This window comes from Budorcas taxicolor, chromosome 22 (genome assembly GCF_023091745.1).
Source record: "Budorcas taxicolor isolate Tak-1 chromosome 22, Takin1.1, whole genome shotgun sequence".
NCBI classification, from domain to species: domain Eukaryota; kingdom Metazoa; phylum Chordata; class Mammalia; order Artiodactyla; family Bovidae; genus Budorcas; species Budorcas taxicolor.
Window position 1 is genome coordinate 40,556,545 of NC_068931.1, and position 20,383 is coordinate 40,576,927.

A 20,383-nucleotide genomic window follows, 5' to 3' on the forward strand; every position below is an offset into this window, starting at 1 on the left:
AAAAAAAAGCATAGGTTATCTTCTTCAGGTACTACCTATCCACAAGTAAATGTGTAAGAAAAACTGAAGGTAGTTTGGCACTTCCCTTGTAGTCCACTGGTCAAGACTCCACTTTAGGGGTCTTGGGTTTGACCCCTAGTTGGGAAACTAAGATCCTGAATGCCCTGCAGCGTGGCCCAAAGAAGCAGAAAAAAAAAAGCAAAGGAAAATTGAAGGTGGTTGAGTAAGTAGCTATCTAAGAATGTTTCCATTAGCCAGTGACTGGCACCCCACTTCAGTACTCTTGCCTGGAAAATCCCATGGATGGAGGAGCCTGGTGGGCTGCAGTCCATGGGGTTGCAAAGAGTCGGACACGACTGAGCGACTTCTTTCACTTTTCACTTTCATACATTGGAGAAGGAAATGGCAACCCACTCCAGTGTTCTTGCCTGGAGAATCCCAGGGATGGCGGAGCCTGGTGGGCTGCCATCTCTGGGGTCGCACAGGGTCGGACACGACTGAAGCCACTTAGCAGCAGCAGCAACCTCGAAACAACTATCAAGATAAACTAAAATGGTAAAAAAAAAGTTTTGTTCTTTTCTCCAAGTCTGTCCTTCTTAGATCTGAAGAAAAATAGTTTGGGTTTACCACAATTAGGATATTTCACTTAGGATTACAAATAAAAAAGCCCACCACACATTTAATAAGAATCTAGTTAAGGGAACCATCCTCCTTCAGAGAAGGCTGTTTTTACGCCATTTGCTTATGTCCTTACATTTTGCCTTTTCGGATCCAGAAAGACAAATAAAGAAAAGTGCCTCTTGTTCTCCACTTCTTCCATCTCACTAGCTAGCTCACTATCCGTATTAAAAATCGTGAGTTCTTACTGATAAGTTCTGATTCCAATCCAACAAAGTTTGTTGTCTCCCCTTTCTCTGTATTTATAACTCCCTTCTCCACGGGTGAGAAACCTGGTTCTTTCTTTCTTCAATATATATATTTTTTCATTTGCTCCAGCCTAGAGCATGCAAAAAAACATCTTCAAGGTTAACCAACAGAAACGTCTACAAAAAGCTAACTCGAGTGTAAATTTTATTTTACTGATATTTTGTCTCTTGAAGCATATGCCCAGATCTTAAGTGTGCAGTTCAATGAGGTTTGACGAATGCTACCTTGTAACCGCACACTAATCGAAATAACACTCCAGTCAACTCAGAAAATTTCCTCGTGGTTTTCCCCAGTCTCATCGTTCTCGTGACTTGCTGTCCCTGGCCAGAGACGACCACAGTTCTGATGTTTCTACAGCATAGATCAGTTTGGGGTTTGGCTTCTTTTGCCAAATATTGTATTTTTCAGATTCCTTCTGTGTATCAATGTTTCACTGTTTATTATCATGGGATAGTTTGCATCAGTCTCCAAGGCCTGCTGTAACAAAGTACCACAAAGCTAGGTGATTAAAAACAAAAGAAATCTGTTCTCCTGGGGTCTGGAGACTAGAAGTCCAACAAAAAGGGGTCAGAAGGGCCCTCCGCTCTCTGAAGACTGTAGGGAAGAGCCTGTCCCATGTCTTTCTCCTAGTTTCTGGTGTTCCCAACAATCCTTGCTGTTCCTTGGCTTGTCGACAGTACATGCCATTCTGCCTCTGTGGTCACATAGCCTATTCTCTGCGTTGCTGTCCATGTTCCTTCTCTTTTTCTTATAAAGACACTAGCTACATCGGATAAGGGCTTCCCTGGGGCTTAGATGGTAAAGAATTTGCCTGCAATGCAGGAGATGCAGGTTTGATCCCTGGGTCGAGAAGATCCCCTGGAGAAGGGAATTGCTCCCCATTCCAGTATTCTTGCTTGGAGAATCCCATGGACAGAGGAGCCTGCCAGGCTACAGCCCACGGGGTCGCAAAGAGTTGACTGAGCGACTAGAGAGAGATATCAGATAAAGGACCCACTCTACTCCAGTATGACCTCATTTCAGCTTAGATCCTCATTATACCTGCAAAGACTCTTATTTCCAAAGAAGTTTACATTCACCTGAATTGGTGGTTAGAACTTCCATGTATCTTCCAGGGACCCAGTTCAACCCATAAGGGCAATATTCTGTTGTATGAATATGCCATGATTTGTCTGTTCATTTAACTGTTAGTGAACTTGTGGGTTGTTAACAGCTTTGGCCATTATGAATAAGGCTGCTGTAAACAGTTTTGTGAAAGTCTTTTGGTGGAAATGTATTTGTGTTTCTCTTGGATGTATGTGTTTTTCATGGAATATGTGTAATTACATACATGAGAAACTGCCACTCTTTTCCCAATGTAGCTGTACTGTTTCACATTCCTCCCTGCCGTGTCTGACAACAAGTCTAGTTGCTTCAGTCCTTGAACATTTTGATGCTTTAAGACTTGTGAACATGAATGGTTCTAGCGACATGTGGAGGTATCTCACTGTGGTTGTAATTACATTTCACTGATGACTAATGATGTCAAACACTTTTTCTAGTGCTTATTCTCCTCCATTCCTATATCTGGCTTTTGTAAAATCTTTTGACTGTTTTTTAAAATTATCTTTCTGTTACTGCCTTCTATGAATTCATCGTATATTCTGGATTCATCTTTTGTCAAATATATGTACTGCAAATACTTTCTCACCCTCTGTGGCTTGCCTATTCATATTCTTAGTGGGTTGTTTTTTATTTTTGTTTATTTATTTTTTATTGGTAGAAGCAATTTTATTTGTGCTTATACTTTGGTTTCTGTTAATATCATATAAATCTTTCACCTTTCGTTTTTTGAAAGTGCAAGTATTGACTGATTGGCTTTTGGCTGCCCTGGATCATCACTGCTGTGCATAGGCTTTCTCTAGTTTCCGTAACTGGGGGCTCTTTTCTTGTTGCAGCAGCTTCTCTTGCGACAGAGCACAGGCTCTGGGGTGCATGGGCTCAGTGGTTCTGGCCCCTGGGCCCTAGAGCACAGGCTCAGTAGCTGTGGTGCGTGGGCTTAGTTGCTCCACAGCTTGTGGGATCATCCCAGATTAGGGATCAAACCTGTGTCCCCTGCACTGGTAGGTGGAATCTTAACCACTGGATCACCAGGAAAGTCCTTGTGGGATCTTGTAAATTGGTGTCTCTCTTTTATTCTCGCTCCTCTCTCATTTTTCCATTGTTTGCTCCTTGTGCAAAAGTACAATTGGTTTTTGTAACCTGACCTTATATTTCATTATCTTTCTAAATTCACTTACCAGTAGTTGTCTGCTACTAAATGTCTTAGGATTTTCTAAATAAACAGAGAGATTTTTGAGGAATAGAGACAGTTTTACTCTTTCCTTTCTGACTTCTATGTTGTTGTTTTTTATAATCTTGCCTTATCATACCAGTAAGGCCTCCATATAAGTTGATTGAAAGTAAGTAATGACAGTTTATATGCTGTCATTGCTGTGATCCCGGTTTTGCAGGGGAAGGGTTCAATATTCACCACAAAAAATGGTTGTAACTGTTAAGTTTTTATAGATGTTATCAATGGCCTTCTATTCCCATTATATTAGTTTCAGGTATACAACATAGTGATTAGATATTTGAATACATATACGGTTGTGAAACAGTCACCAAAGTAAATGTAGTTAATATCCATTATCACACATCGTTACAAAATTGTTTTTCTTGTGGTAAGAACTTTCAAGGTCCTACTCTCCTAACAATTTTCAAATACGCAATAGAATGTTATTAAGTATAGTCACCATGCTGTGCATTACATCCTCATGACTTACTTATTTTATAACTGGAAGTGTGTACCTTTTGACCACCTTTACCCATCTTGCCCACCCCAACCCCTTGCCTCTGCTAAGCACACCGGTCTATTCTCTGTATTTATGCACTTGGGCTTTTTGCTTCATTTTGTTCTTAAACTCCACGTGTAATGAGATCATATGGTGTTTGGTGTTTGTCTTTCTCAGTCTCACTTACTTCACTTGGCATAATGTCCTCAGGGTCCAGGATGGTCTTATTAATATTGTTTACTGATATTTCTTACTCACTGATGTCTACAGACTTACAGATATATTCGTCATCCAGTCATAGAATATTCTCACCTTCTTTTGGCAACTTCATTTTACAGAAGGAGAACTTGAAGCAGAGTGGTTGCAAGATGTGGGTTTATCAACCCTGATCTCGGGTGATGAGGAGGAAGATGGCAAAGCCTTGCTCTCTACTTTGACTCGAACCCAGGCAGCTGCAGTGAAGAAGAGATACAATACTTACACACAAACCTTGAGAAAAAAGAACAAGCAATCTGTCAGGGATGTCAGAGACATCTTCGGAGCCAGCGAATCTCCTGTAAGTAATGGACAGGGCTCAAAAGGTATGATTAGGGGAGCAGAGGAGAATATGGGAAAAATATCAGGAAAGTTCATAGTCATCCTCTAGCTTTAAAAGAGAAAACTGAAGCAGACAGCACCATGCAAGATTTTATAAACTTAAGTGACTATTTCTTATTCCCCATGCAGCACGCTGCCTGCACACAAAATTTATTCCCTTCTTTTGAAGTTGGAGGATAACTTCTTTGGTAATGGAGCACGTCTTTGTGGATGGGTTCCAGGGAGCCTTTACTTAAATCTGAGTGCTAAGTGGAAGCTCTGTGGACAGGCAATGCACTCCTGAAAAAGTGGACCCAAGTCTCATGAGCACATCTGGGTGGTTTGCTTTAACTGGGGATGGGGATGAGAGAGTGGTTAGGGTACCCTTTATGTTCAAAGAAATTAAAATGGTAAAAAGTGAGATACAGCATTAATCAAGTGAGCTAGATAATGATTCAAAAAAAATCAGGGCAGCCTCACATGTTTTCTGAGCCATGGCTGGTTGAAATTCCACGTCACCCTTGGCAGTTCCTGGGCCACAGTTTTACTTGCAAGGCTATGAGTCACGTCCTCCTATTTCTGCGGTAGTTTCAGTGCTAGCTCTGATCTACTTCATTCATCCATTTGTTGCATCATTGATGCAACAGATAATTATTGGATACGTCCTCTGTGCAATTCTTTTTTAAAAAAATATTTCTTTCTTATTAATTTTGGCTGTGTTGGGTCTGAGTCACAGCATGTAACTCTGAGTTGCAGTGCATGGCCTTTTTCTGTAGCTGAGGTGCAACGGGACTCAGTAGTTGCAGCTCATGGGCTTAATTGCCCCACAGGATGTGCGATTTTAGTTTCCCACCCAGGGATCGAACCCACCTTCCCTGCTTTGGAAGGTGGATTCTTAACCCCTGGACTACCAGGGAAGTCCCTCTGTGGCTCAGAGGTTAAAGCATCTGCCTCCAGTGTGGGAGACCCAGGTTCAGTCCTTGGGTTGGGAAGATCCCCTGGAGAAGGAAATGGCAACCCACTGCAGTATTCTTGCCTGGAGAATCCCATGGATGAAGGAGCCTGGTAGGATAGAGTCCATGGTGTCGCAAAGAGTCGGAAACGACTGAGTGACTTCACTTTCTATGCAGATAGGATTCATGGACCTAATTCATATATAGGAAAAGGGGAACTTGATACTCTAGTGCAGGCAAAGAAAAAGTTGGCTAAGGGAACCTACATCTGTCAGGAACTTTCTTGGCGTGAACGGAGTCATACTCTGGGTGTGACTGCTGCACACCCCACCCAGGGGCCCTGGGAGCCGGATTCCGTCCGTGCGGCGCTGAGTCTCTGTGGCCGAGCAAGAGCTTGAGAATCCATCCAGTGGCTCTTACTTTTTTTTAGTTAATCACCTTGATTTAGGTTTCTTTTCTGCTTAATTGTGATATCAATAATGACATAAATTAAAACTTCAAGGATATTGGGTCAGTTCAGTGCAGTTCAGTTCAGTCGCTTACCCATGTCTGATCTTTGCGACCCCATGAATCACAGCATGCCAGACCTCCCTGTCCTTCACCAACTCCCGGAGTTCACTCAAACTCATGTGCATCGAGTTGGCGATGCCATCCAGCCATCTCATCCTCTGTCGTCCCCTTCTCCTCCTGCCCCCAATCCCTCCCAGCATCACAGTCTTTTCCAGTGAATCAGCTCTTCACATGAGGTGGCCAAAGTATTGGAGTTTCAGCTTTAGCATCATTCTTTCCAAAGAACACCCAGGACTGATCTCCTTCAGAATGGACTGGTTGGATCTCCTTGCATCCAAGGGACTCTCAAGAGTCTTCTCCAACACCACAGTTCAAAAGCGTCAATTTTCAGTGCTCAGCTTTCTTCACAGTCCAACTCTCACATGCATACATGACCACTGGAAAACCATAGGCTTGACTAGATGGACCTTTGTTGGCAAAGTAATGTTTCTGCTTTTTAATATGCTGTCTAGGTTGGTCATACTTTCCATCAAGAAGTAAGTGTTGTTTAATTTCATGGCTGCAATCACCATCTGCAGTGATTTTGGAGCCCTCAAAATAAAGTCTGACACTGTTTCCACTGTTTCCCCATCTATTTGCCATGAAGTGATGGGACCAGCTGCCATGATCTTCATTTTCTGAATGTTGAGCTTTAAGCCAACTTTTTCACTCTCATCTTTCACTTTCATCAAGAGGCTTTTTAGTTCCTCTTCACTTTCTGCCATAAGGGTGGTGTCATTTGCATATCTGAGGTTATTGATATTTCTCCCGGCAGTCTTGATTCCAGCTTGTGCTTCTTCCAGCCCAGCATTTCTCATGATGTACTCTGCATAGAAATTAAATAAGCAGGATGACAATATACAGCCTTGACGTACTCCTTTTCCTATTTGGAACCAGTCTGTTGTTCCATGTCCAGTTCTAACTGTTGCTTCCTGACCTGCATATAGGTTTCTCAAGAGGCAGGTCAGGTGGTCTGGTATTCCCATCTCTCTCAGAATTTTCCACAGTTTATTGTGATCCACACAGTCAAAGGCTTTGGCATAGTCAATAAAGCAGAAATAGATGTTTTTCTGGAACTCTCTTGCTTTTCGATGATCCAGTGGATGTTATCAATTTGATCTCTGGTTCCTCTGCCTTTTCTAAAACCAGCTTGAACATCAGGAAGTTCACGGTTCACGTATTGCTGAAGCCTGGCTTGGAGAATTTTGAGCATTACTTTACTAGTGTGTGAGATGAGTGCAATTGTGTGGTAGTTTGAGCATTCTTTGGCATTGCCTTTCTTTGGGATTTGAATGAAAACTCCAGTCCTCTGGTCACTGCTGAGTTTTCCAAATTTGCTGGCATATGGAGTGCCGCACTTTCACAGCATCATCTTTCAGGATTTGAAATAGCTCCACTGGAATTCCATCACCTCCACTAGCTTTGTTCATGGTGATGTTTTCTAAGGCCCACTTGACTTCACTTTCCAAGATGTCTGGCTCTAGATGAGTGATCACACCATCGTGATTATCTGGGTCTTGAAGATCTTTTTTGTATAGGTCTTCTGTGTATCCTTGCCACCTCTTCTTAATATCTTCTGTTTCTCTTAGGTCCATACCATTTCTGTCCTTTATTGAGCCCATCTTTGCATGAAGTGTTCCCTTGGTATCTCTAATTTTCTTGAAGAGATCTCTAGTCTTTCCAGTTTTGTTATTTTCCTTTATTTCTTTGCATTGATCTCTGAGGAAGACTTTCTTATCTCTCCTTGCTATTCTTTGGAACTCTGTATTCAGATGCTTATATCTTTCCTTTTCTCCTTTGCTTTTTGCTTCTCTTCTTTTCACAGCTATTTGTAAGGCCTCCCCAGACAGCCATTTTGCTTTTTTGCATTTCTTTTCCATGGGGATGGTCTTGATCCCTGTCTCCTGTACAATGTCACGAATCTCCATCCATAGTTCATCAGGCACTCTATCTATCAGATCTAGTCCCTTAAATCTATTTCTTACTTCCACTGTATAATCATAAGGGATTTGATTTAGGTCATACCTGAATGCTGCATTTGGCAATAAGGAGTTCATGATCTGAGCCATAGTCAGCTCCCATTTTTGTTTTTGCTAAATGTATAGAGCTTCTCCATCTTTGGCTGCAAAGAATATAATCAGTGTGATTTCAGTGTTGACCATCTGGTGATGTCCATGTTTTGAGTCTTCTCTTGTGTTGTTGGAAGAGGGTGTTGCTATGACTAGTACGTTCTCTTGGCAAAACTCTATTAGCCTTTGCCCTGCTTCATTCCATATTCCAAGGCCAAATTTGCCTGTTACTCCAGGTGTTTTTTTACTTTCTACTTTTGCATTCCAGTCCCCTATAATGAAAAGGACATCTTTTATGGGTGTTAGTTCTAAAACATCTTGTAGGGCTTCATAGAACCATTCAACTTCAGCTTCTTCAGCGTTACTGGTTGGGGCATAGACTTGGATTACTGTGATATGGAATGGTTTGCCTTGAAAACGAACAGAGATCATTCTGTCGTTTTTGAGATCGCATCCAAGTACTGCATTTCGGGCTCTTTTGTTGACCATGATGGCTACTCCATTTCTTCTAAGGGATTCCTGCCCGCAGTAGTAGATGTAATGGTCATCTGAGTTAGATTCACCCATTCCAGTCCATTTTAGTTCGCTGATTGCTAGAATGTCGATGTTCACTCTTGCTATCTCTTGTTTGACCACTTCCAATTTGCCTTGATTCATGGACCTGACATTCCAGGTTCCTATGCAATATCGCTCTTTACAGCATCGGACCTTGCTTCTATCACCAGTCACATCCACAACTGGGTATTGTTTTTGCTTTGGCTCCATTCCTTCATTCTTTCTGGAGTTATCTCTCCACTGATCTCCAGTAGCATATTGGGCACCCACCGAACCGGGGAGTTCCTCTTTCAGTACCCTATCATTTTACCTTTTCATACTGTTCATGGGGTTCTCAAAGCAAGAATACTGAAGGGGTTTGCCATTCCCTTCTCCAGAGGACCACATTCTGTCAGACCTCTCCACCATGACCCGCCCGTCTTGGGTGGCCCCACATGGCATGGCTTAGTTTCATTGAGTTCCGTGTGTTTAGATTGACTAGTTTTCTCTGATTATGATTTCAGTGTATCTGCCCTCTGATGCCCTCTCGCAACACCTACCGTCTTACTTGGGTTTCTCTTACCTTGGACGTGGGGCATCTCTTCATGGCTGCTACAGCAAAGTGCAGCTGCTGCTCCTTACCTTAGACGAGGTCACCCCTCCTGACCTTGAACGTGGAGTAGCTCCTCTCGGCCCTCTGTGCAGCCACCACTCCTCGTGCATGGGGTTGCTCCTCTCGGCCACTGCCCCTGACCTCGGGTGTGTGGTAGCTCCTCTTGGCCACTCCTGCGCTGTCGCAGCCAGGCACTCTTGGCTGCCGCCCCTGACCTTGGACGTGGGGTACCTCCGCTCGGCCACCGTCCCTGACCTTGGGCAAGGGGTAGCTCCTCTTGGCCATGCTTCTGCGTGGTCCATCACAGCCATCATGCTTTTGCGAGCTTATTGGGTAGCTGACGTAAATGAAAACAATTCTAATTTTAGTTACTTTAGGTTGTGTGTCAGTCAGGTCTTCTCTTAGATACATTAACCAGAGTGGGGTGTTGCCAGAGCAGCTGTGTGTTTACAACATCCCAGAAGAATCCTGGCCTTTAGACCTGTCTTTGTTGTTGTTGAGTCTCTCAGCCACGTCCAACTCTTTGCAATCCTATGGACTGCAGCACGCCAGGCTTCCCTGTCCTTCACTATCTCCTAGAGTTTGTTCCAACTTATGTCCATTGAGTTGGTGAGGCCATCCAACCATCTCATCTTCTGTCATCCCCTTTTGCTCCGGCCATCAATCTTTTCCAGCATCAGGGTCTTTTCCAATGAGTTAGCTCTTCGCATCAGGCGGCCAAAGTATTGGAGCTTCAGCATCAGTCCTTCCAATGAATATTCAAGGTTGATTTCCTTTAGGATTGAATGGTTTGATCTCCTTGCTGTCCAAGGGAAACTCAAGAGTCTTCTCCAGCACCACAGTTCGAAAGCATCAGTTCTTTGGCACTCAGCCTTCTTTATCCAACTCTTAGAACGGTCTAAAGTAGTGGAAATGACCCATTTCTATGCTCTCCAGTGTGATAGCCCCAGCCACATGTGGCATCAGTACTTGAAACGTAGCTAGTGTAAGTAAGGAATGAAAATTTTAGCTGTTTAATCATAATTGATTTAAACCTAAATTGTCACATATGGCTTGTAGCCAGTATATTGATCACAGTTCTAGAATCTTCTGCCATGTTAGAGCAGAATGAGGGAAGGCATTCTGAGTTCTGTGCTGTTTGAACTTTCAGCCTGGTTGAAACCTGTGTCTTCCTGGAAGGTGAGATTGTCCTCAGCTGGAACTGGGTACAGGCAATGCCTATAACTTGAGGCCAGGCTCCATACACACAAGTCCTGGACTAGATGTTTATCAAAGGAAAGGTTTGCCCTTCGGGTTTAAATTCCCAGTGTCATTTTCCAGTTATTGCCCAGATCATCTTGAGCAAGTACTAAGAACTTGGCCTACACGCATTCTTTCCCCATTTCTGTTTCTGGCTACTTCAGACTAAGATTTTTCATTTCCCCTTGCTGTTGTTGTTCAGTCATGTCTGACTGTTTGTGACCCTGTGGACTGCAGCACTCCAGGCTCCCCTGTCCTTCACCATCTCCCGGAGTTTGCTCCAGTTCACATCCCTTGAGTTGGTTGTGGTATCTGACCATCTCATCCTCTGCTGCCCCCTTCTCCTTTTGCCTTCAGCCTTTCCCAGCATCAGGGTCTTTTCCAGTGAGTTGGCTGTTTGCATCAGGTGGCCAAAGTATTGGAGCTTCAGCATCAGTCCTTCCAGTGAATATTCAAGGTTGATTTCCTTGAGGATTGACTGGTTTGATCTCCTTGCAGTCCATGGGACTCTCAAGAGTCTTCTGCAGCACCGGAGTTCAAAAGCACCAATTCCTCTTCCCTGGCAAACTGCAAAATATAGAAGTGTCTGTAGCTTCTCTTGAGTCCCCCAGGTACTCAAGAAAAATGCATAACTAGCCTCTCTAGGTTTCCTAAAACTTTGCACTGTAGCCACATAGAAACAGTGCTTCTCCTTTCACTTAGACCCTGAAGGGAAGTATAATGTGGGCACTTTCCCACTGAGGCTTAAGTCTTATGAACAGTCTTATTTTTCCATAGCATGTAAGTACAGTAAACTGTTCAATATTTGACTCCAGCAAAGGCAGAGAGATGACCACATTCCTGGTGGGCCAGGGGAGTGGCCCGGGGCCTTCCTTCTGTGCACCTCCCTCTTCTCTCCACCCAGTCTTACTGCTGGAGGTCCAGCTCTAGAGACAGTGGGGAGTGAGGCAGGCCAAGTGGTCGCAGGTAGAAGAAGATAGTCAGTCTGTCACCACGGGGACAGTTAAGTTGAAACCTGAATATATTTAGCTGCTGCCTGGTCTTCTCCTAAACAGCTGTTGTCTTCTGAATTAGGCGACACCTTCCTGCTCATTACATTTGCATCCTGGAGATGTGCTTTTTCTTGATCAGCATTGACCTTCCACACGTTTTTCTCTTGTACTCTTTTTTCAGGCCCAAGTTTTTCTCTACCCTTATTGCTTGCTTTTCATCTTCCAGGGACATCCAGCAATTTCTGTTCTGCTAATGGAAGTGTTTCGTGGTTTCTAGATCTACTCTTTGAGAAAAGTATCTCTGACATGTTAAGTAATTTACAGGAGCAGGAGAACAGGTCATCTTGATCCAAGTTTCTTCTGTCAATTTCTCAGTAGTATGTGTTTCTTCCAAAAAATGTGGTCTTTTTCCTTATTATAAAAGTAATACACAGTCTATAATGGAAATTTAGAAAATATGGACAAGCAAGGAAAAACATGAGTATTTCTATGGGCCCAAATAAAATTTTGTGATTTAATTGACTAGTCAATAAATATAATTTTCAGTGAAATTCTATTCTAAAAGACTATTTAAGCCTTGTTTTAGTAGAACTCTTATACACTAAATCACAGATACTAAGTCAGCCTTTGGGTACATAGTGCAAGATCTCAAATCCATTTCATCATGAGCCCAAACAGAATTTTTCTAATATTCAGAAGCTGTGAATCAGATATTACCTCCAGTAATACATTTCACTGAGCAAAATAGTCAACCGAATCTATTTTCAATTTCATAACTGATAAACAATTAAAGGTGGGACTAACTCACAATTAACTGTATAAATATAGGCATACAGTCCTTTTTAAAAAAAACATGATTATATCACACATATATGCTTGACTGCATGGTACAGAAAACCCAAGAGTTCTACAAGTACAAATGCGGAAACTGAAAGAAGGTGTTCCTTTGCTTTAGCATAGATCCAGCTTCCTCCGGTCTTTGTATTGTGTCTTTCATGCATGGCCTTCATCCTTCTGCTCACCAAGGGGGCTGGGCCACTCCTGACAACTGCATCCATGTTCCTGGCAGCTCCAGGTACTTGTACCTCCTGACTGTCTCTGTCTGACTTCAATTTCCCAGAAATCTTACTTGGTAGAATTCCAGTTACCTCTCATGGCCTGGAAACATTATATGATCACTCTTAGCTACAAGAGAGCCTGGGAAATTAATACTTTCTAATTGTACACAAACATTCCTGAAAAAAAAAATAAGACCCTATTAAGGAAGACAGGCAACTAGGTTTGGCGCAGGCGGCTAATTTACAGTGTCTTGCACAGAGACCAGTGTCTGTCGCTGCACCTGGTGTGTGGTGAGGCCCCAGGACTGGCTGCCAAGTGGCCACATGCGGTGCTGGGTGCACAGGCAGTCGTATCTGTGGGTGTCTCACCAAGTCTGGATGAACGTGCACACTGTATGCATAATACGTGATTGAATGCACGGTGACCCCTGGGAGAGCATGCCTGAATAAAAATGCACTCTGTTTTTCTCAATAGCCAGATGAGTTTTGTTGTGTCCCAGCTCCTCTTCTGGATATGAGCCCGGATGAAGGAAGGATGCCAATGGTCCCCTGCAGAAATGGTCAGCTGGTAAGACAAAGAGAGGGGTGCGAGCGCCCGGAGGTCAGGAGAAGTGGTTACTTCAAGGCAACCTGGAAAATTTTAAGGGGAAAAAAAAAACTTATCTTGTAACGAGGAAGAAAAAAGGGTCTCAGACTCAGGAATGAATAATTAAATAGTTAAACCCGCAAACAACGACGGGGCCTCCTTGTACCTACAGTGACAAAAACAACCACAGCTGCAGCTGCCGGGAGTCAGGACTGGGGGAGGCCGTCAGCTGAGCCATTGTTCTCTGCTGAGTGCACAGTGGAAAATTTTAGGCTACCTTCTTTGAATCCTTCAGAATTAATTTAATTCTCACCATAAGAAATATTTTGACATTTCAGTTATTTTCTAAATGTAAATCTGTCATGGGGACACGGCACTGCAGCCTCTGGAATGTGTCACAGTAAGTGGGAAAAACACAGAATCTTGCGCAGGAGGTAAATGGGCTTCACTAGAGCCCACCTCGCCCAGGTTAGTAGAGTTTCAGAGTGCTGATTGGCGTTCAGAACTGCCACTGAGGCTATTTTAGCAAAAGAGAAGACTCTCAAGCTGTGGTTTGTACCTCCTGGTGTGAGGCTGGATCCTCTTACTGAGCACGCCCTTTACCCTGAGAAGGACATGGGTTATTGACATCTGTCTCCACATGGCCTCCTGGCAGCAAAAATCTACAGGGAGAGACTTGCTTCTCTCATGCTTCTATGTTTCCTTCTCCTTAGCCCTTTATTCTCCTTCCCAGCAGAGGGAGAGGGGTTCTGTGTTGGTCGAGGAGTGCCCCGTGTGCCATTCTTGATCTGATGAAGACGATGGTGACAATGATGTTTAGCTTCTCCGCAGTTTCCTTTGCCCTTACGTGTGTCTCGTGAGGGGCACTCTGTCCGCACTTTACAGACCAGCCCCTTGTCCCTTGCAGGTTATCTCCATTTTCCCTTTTCTTCTTTTCACTTCTTGCATTAAATTCACAAAGCTTTTAAATTGTCTCTTACATTTCCCGTGTCTTTTTGCCCATTTGTTCTGCATGCTAGCAGATTTTGTCCACATCATCCTGTGGAAACCTATTTCTAATTTTTGTCAAGAGTGGTTATAATTGGGTCCCTGTTGATTTTTAAATTCAGCAGTCATCCTGTTAATTCATAAGAACTCCTGCTTTTTGCACTGATTTACCCTTCCTTGTTATAGGTAGTCCTGATTGATGATTGCAATAGTCTCTCAAATCTCTCTGAAACTGTTACATCATCATAAGCCTTTTCCTCTTCCCTCAATTATCTCTTTCTCCCAGAATGTTTATCATTATCTGTATACTTCTTTTTTTCCCAAAATGTTGATTTTTCTCCGTGGCTAACTTTTTTATAGTGTTGATTTTTCTCCAGTGACTGATGATACTTGGCGATTGGCTGGATTGCCTAGTTAGTGACTTTTAGGACATGTCTTTGCTGTATAGCTTTCTCTGCCATTATATAGATGTTTTCCCACAGAGCTGTTTATTGACCAAGAGGGCTGACTTTGGGTCCTTTGTAAGTCAGTAAGGTGTGTGAACAGTCTGTGAAGGGACGTTATTTTAACAGCATACATGGATGAGTCTGTGCACATGTGTATGTGTAGACATGTACACATACACAGATAATTGAGTGCACACACTTTCAATTCCAAAGGGAAAGTGACAGATGACATCATTCCCAGCTAAAATTCATGTTTCCCTTTTACTTTCCCACCCATACCTTTCATGAAGGTCCGGAGTGACCTGATATTGAGGTCTGTCATGGTCCCAATGCTCGGCCTCTTTCTTAGGCAGGTGGTTCACTTCCTCCAGAAGGCTTTCCTTGGGTTTATGCCTGGCTTCTGCCTGCTGCTCAGTATAAAGGGGGCTGTCGGGAGGTCTTTGGCCCCTTCACTGAGGAAACCCCTCACACTGAATTTTCCTAGCTGTCACCCTGGAGCCTCTTGTCCCGTGTAATTATCAGTCTAAGTTTGGTTGTTCATTTGTCTGTTTTTTGTGGATTTGCCCTTTGCTTGCCAGCAGTGTTGTCTTATGCTCTTCTTAGGCTGAGAATTTCTCTATGATTAGGAAGCAAATTATTTTTTACTTTCCAGAAATTTCTAACAATTGTTCATCTGTTAGGAGAATACTTTGTTGGTTTTCAGTGCCCTTTGGAGCTGTACCTATAAAAATATGCCCTTTCTCTATTGGGAGTGGTTCACTCTGTGCTCCATCCTGACCTAAGTTTTCTTGTACTGCGTTTTAGCATTGTTTCCACTTCCAAAGAGACGTGTATTCTTCACGTGAATAGCATACATACACACTGGGGGAAAGTTGGAAAATACAGAAAAAGAAGTTTCTAAGGTCTCATGTGAAAGTTTATTTCATTAATACACAGCGTGTTTAATTTTGCAAAGCATTGTTTTAATCATGGATAGGATATTTGCATCTTATTTTGGGAGATTTGCCATTATATCACAAAAGCTGCTAAGAAAATCTTAGAGCATATACACAAGGCCTACAGAGCAGTGCATTACAGTCAGAATAGTCTCAAATGCATTTGCTGCGTAGTTGCATAGTGAAAAATCAGAGCCTTTCCAAATCTCAGAGAATGGGAATGAAATATTTGGCTCAGTCATGTGTGTTTGTGAGATAATCGGTCTAATGTTTTTCTAGTTTCATAATCGAAAGAGCACTGAATGCTCTTGCTTTTGATTTGTAAATCATTCCAAAATATACTCATAAAGTCTGACTTTTAAGTGGCGTAGTTTTATCAGTAAGCTTCCTGACTTAGACAATTAGAGGTTTGTTTTCCTTACAAAATAAGGACTCTGAGGCTGGTATGACTAATACCTCTCTCATGGACCTAGCAATTTTTTAATCTTTCCATTGTGTTCCATGTAGCATGCAGGCTAATATTTAATGCTGAGGGATGTCTGGGCATCACACGTGTCATGTCCACGTCCTGGAAGAAGCATCAGTCAGCTTGATTCTGTCCACGTCAGCAAGAGAACACAAGCCTTCCCAGCTCTTCTCCCTAGTAGCATTTTAACCAAAATCGCACTGGACCGAACCATCACAGGATCACACTTGGTCCTCGTAGACAGACACACAGCATCCTACAGCAAGGTCGTGATATTCGTATGTTGGAGGAGAAAAGAGAAGCAAGTTTTGGCAGGCAGATAGTAGTGTCTGCTTTTGAGACTCATTTCTCTTCCAGTGCGCGACACTTACAAGGATCAGCATCCTTTTGGAGGAACTGGTGAATGCTCTTACCATTATTTCAGTCCTTAACTCTGTATCTCCACAGGGCTGTGTCTTTAAACCGATTCTAGTGTAATGTGTAATTGAGTAAACCATCACACTGGGGAAGATGTGCGTGCATGCTAAGTCACTTCAGTCATGTCCACCTCTTTGAGACCCTATGGACTGTAGCCCTCCAGGCTCCTCTGTCCATGGGGATTCTCTGGGCGAGAATACTGGAGTGGGTTGCCATGCCTTCCTCCAGAGGATCTTCTCAACCCAGGGATCGAACCTACCTCTGTTAAGTCTCCTCCATTGGCAGGCAGCTTCTTTATCACTTGCGCCACCTGGGAAGCCCTTATTGGGAAAGACGTGCCTGGATAAAAGTGACTTCACTTCTCTCCTTAGCCAGGTGATACCTGTGACAGCCATGCTAGCGAGCTGGATGGCGCCCAGGAGGGAAAAGCGCTGCCAGGAATCATCAAAGCCAGCGGCCCCTTGGTAAGTGATAGAGGAGGACGGGGGAGGGATGAGACGGGCAGCCAGTCTTTCAAGACAGCCGCGCAAAACCTCACCACAGGGCAGCATAGTTAAGGTAACTGGACAAGCACAGCTGTCAGCACGCTGGGCTGCCTTTATTCGGAGGAAGCCATTCAGCAGGAAGTGAACCGAGGTTAATAGTTACAGCCACAAGTAACTACGTGCTCTATTAAAACAGACACAAAACCAGAAGACCAATGAGGGTAGGCATTTCTTTATGACGGATTTAGTCCCTTTACATTTTTCTCTTATTTTAAAGTATTCTCCTATGAGTGTTAGTCCCATTGGGTCCCAGGTCCACTGGATACGGATGTCAAGTCATGGGACAGCAGCACGTGTTTCCCCAGTGCAGGGCGAACACCAGGCACCTTACCTCTGAGTGCACTCTGCACCCCAAGTGTCCAGGGCTCCCTTCCCTCCCCGCCACCTGCATTTCCCCAGAGCCACTCCCCACCCCCGACACTCCTCCCCGCACTTACCCGGAGCAGACTTCAGGCAAGCCCCGGGAGAAGGATCCAGCATCTGTCAGTTTATAGACAAGGAAGGTTGCTTTTTTCATGGTTTAGCCAGACAGAGCCTCCTCTCACATCTGTTTTTACGTGCCATTCTATCCTGAGCTGTCTTTTCTCTCCCTTGGTGAAATGTGTATACTTCATTTTTTCTTTACTTTTTCCATCCTCATATTCCCTCTCCTAAGGAGGTTAGGGGAGGGATTGCTGAATCCCAGAAGGTTCCCTCCTCCCTGCTGAGACAGTATTGGTGGTGTAACTTTTTTTTTTTCAGTTATGTTTGTTGATGCTACTAGGTTTTAGGAAAGAGAGGTTTGGTCATCTGAAGAGTTCATATAATATTTTATGCTTTTGTTAATGTCCAATGTGTTGGTTTTGCAATAAACTACCTACAATAAAGGAATTGTCTATTGTCTATATATTATATGAGGCTGAGTCTTGACTCTAAATCATAAATGCCACTAAATCTAGGCCTTTACAAAAGATTTATTTACAAAAAGGCTTACAACCCAGTCTACAATCCTCACAAACTACAAATCATTCATAGAGATAAGAGAAAACATTTTCCTTATGTGTAGTTGCCATAAACGAATTAGTCATTTGAGGTGTTAGTGAATTCAGAAGGCAAAGTAGCCGGTCTGGTTTATTTCCAATGCCTTAAGTAAAAATCAAATAGCTACATTTGCTATTGATTTATAATTCACTGCAAAATACAATCACACCATCTGTTAAAAATGATCATTTACATCTGTGTTTGCTTTATAGAAAAGAAAATCTAAGAAACCTTGATTTAAGCAAGTAGGAGTTTGTTTCAATCACAAAGAAGCGACTGATGGTGGGCCAATCAAGCTGGTGCGACTTGCGTACAGTGCAGTGCCGACCTTAGAGTGACCTTCTGGCTCTTTCTTCCATGCCGCCACCACAGCATGTGGATCTAATCTTTACCTTCGCGAGACGATTAGCAAACACGGATTAGATGGCTCTCTCTTTGCTTGCACTGAATTTCAGTATCCTAAATTTTCCCTCATGTTACTCTCTTTTGCTCAGACTTCTTCATCTTTATGCTCCAGGTTAGTAATTTCTTTCTTAGTCATGATCCTGTTATCTTGTTCAGCTTCTCTTACTCCTTGTAAATTTCAGCAAACATATTCTTATTTCCCAAGAACAACTTTTTTCTCTGTGATGTACCCATCATGGTAGCTGTAAGTTCTTGATTCATAGCAGCTATAGACTCTTGAAGATAATTATATTATTTGTAAGGAATGGGATTATTTCTGCCTCTTTTTTTACTGTTACATATTTTTACAACAAGTGCCTGCATTTTCGGTATATAATTCAGTTCATTTTGAGAAGTGTTTTTACCTGTGTAATCACAGCCCGTCAAAACAAAGAACATTCCAGTCATCCTAGACGTTTCTCTCAGGCCTTTTTCCCACCCACTGTCCTCTTTCTCTGGCAGAGGCTGACCCTGTTGGGATTAGTATGCACTCTTGTGTCTGGCTTCTTGCACACAAAGTAATTTTAAGATTCATCCACTTGTTGCATGCGTTAGAAATTTAGTCCCTTTATCACTAACAATAATCCATTGTGTAGATATACTACTGTTGGTGTATCTTTTCACCTGATGATGGGCATTTGGATTAGTTACACTTTTGAGCCATTATGAATAATGCCACTGTGAACATTCATTTGTAACAGTAGAAAGGATGTGTACTCTCATATCTCTTGGCTAAACACACAATATAATTCAGGTTTTTGGTAAACAAGCCACCCCCAGCCCCATCACCCTTAACTCTTAAATTCAGCAAGGAATAATTCAATAAATCAAAAATAACTGAATTCTGTCTTTTGGAGAAAGCTTCTATAGGCAGAAACACCAGCAACATAAACTCATTTCTTAATTTTTTATTGGAGTATAGTTGCTTTACAAGAAACTGATATCTAAATGTGTATTTTAAGCAAGTTATCCTGAGAAAATAAATTGGAATAAATAGCTTTTTTTTTTACTAAAAAACTAAATAAATGTGTATTTTAAGGCAAGTGATAAGTGATAGTCGCCTAGTCGTGTCAGGACTCTTTGCGACCCCGTGGATTGTAGCCTACCAGGCTCTTCCATCCATGGGATTTTCCAGGCAAGAATACAGGAGTGGGTTGCCATTTCCTTCTCCAGGAGATCTTCCTGACCCAGGGATTGAACCCAGGTCTCCCTCATTGTAGGCAGACGCTTTACCAACTAAAGCTTGGTCCTTGTGAGTGAGCTTGTACAGAAAATTAAGACTACTATGTAAATTTCTTTTCAGTATCTTCAGTATCAACTAAGAAACAGATGTTTAGTTTTTCCCAATTATTTCCCAAATGTAAACATCTTGTGTGGAGAACATGCTAGTTTCTGGCACGTGTAGCAGTAAGTGACATAAGCGGCGGAGTCGTGCCCAAGTGGGAGGACCATCTGATGAGGGAAGTGCACACCTCCGGGGGGCCCTGCAGTGGGGAGGAAGGGACAGCAAGTGTCCCCCGGTTTACAGTGCAGGGAGAGCTTCTCCCCAAGACTATGCATCCTGGGTGTTTCTTCCTGTCCATATCCCTAGCCCCTCCCTCATACTATCCCTGTCTATCCGAATCCTGTCACAGCAGGAGGGTAGGAGGACCCACCAAAGGGAAACAGAGCAGAAAGTGTTCAACAAAGTAGAAGATGCCAGCACACTCGCAGGGGATCACAGCCCCTGGGTCCGTAAAGTTCTTTGCAGTCATTGTGCAAGTCTTTATTGATTTTTAACTGATTACTGTAGGAAATTGCTATATGTTTCCTCTGCAGCCGTGTAGATTGATTTTTTTAAAAGGTCAAAATTGGTGATTGTGTGTTTTTCAGAGTGATTGGGTGTACTTAACTTTAAAGGGGTAAAAGTGCATATAGGGTGCAGGTAGGTTAGTAGACACTCCACAGATGCAAAACTAATGAAGGGCAAAGCTGATGTCATTTCTCCATCTCCCCTCCACATCTTGTGTGGTCTTCCGAGTTGCCTCTCTCTTAGACCCCTCCTCCCTCAGTATCCATGGGGGATGGGTTCCAGGACCCCCTAAAATACCAGAATCCAACGGTGCTCAAATCCCTTATATAAAATGATGTGGTACCAGCAGATGACCTACACACACCTTCCCTAAACCATCTCTAGATCACTCGTAATCCTTATTACAATGTACATGCTATATA

General features: G+C 43.0%; 1 protein-coding gene across 1 annotated transcript in view; it reads left to right on the top strand.

Moving 5' to 3' along the window:
- ARHGAP28 (Rho GTPase activating protein 28) overlaps nucleotides 1–20,383 on the top strand; it is a 138,195-nt gene that overhangs the window by 80,997 nt on the left and 36,815 nt on the right. The window contains exons 3-5 of the mRNA XM_052660510.1: nucleotides 4,079–4,296; nucleotides 12,799–12,891; nucleotides 16,532–16,624. Of these exons, the coding sequence (XP_052516470.1) occupies nucleotides 4,079–4,296; nucleotides 12,799–12,891; nucleotides 16,532–16,624 (404 nt within the window). The remainder of the gene's footprint in view (nucleotides 1–4,078; nucleotides 4,297–12,798; nucleotides 12,892–16,531; nucleotides 16,625–20,383) is intronic.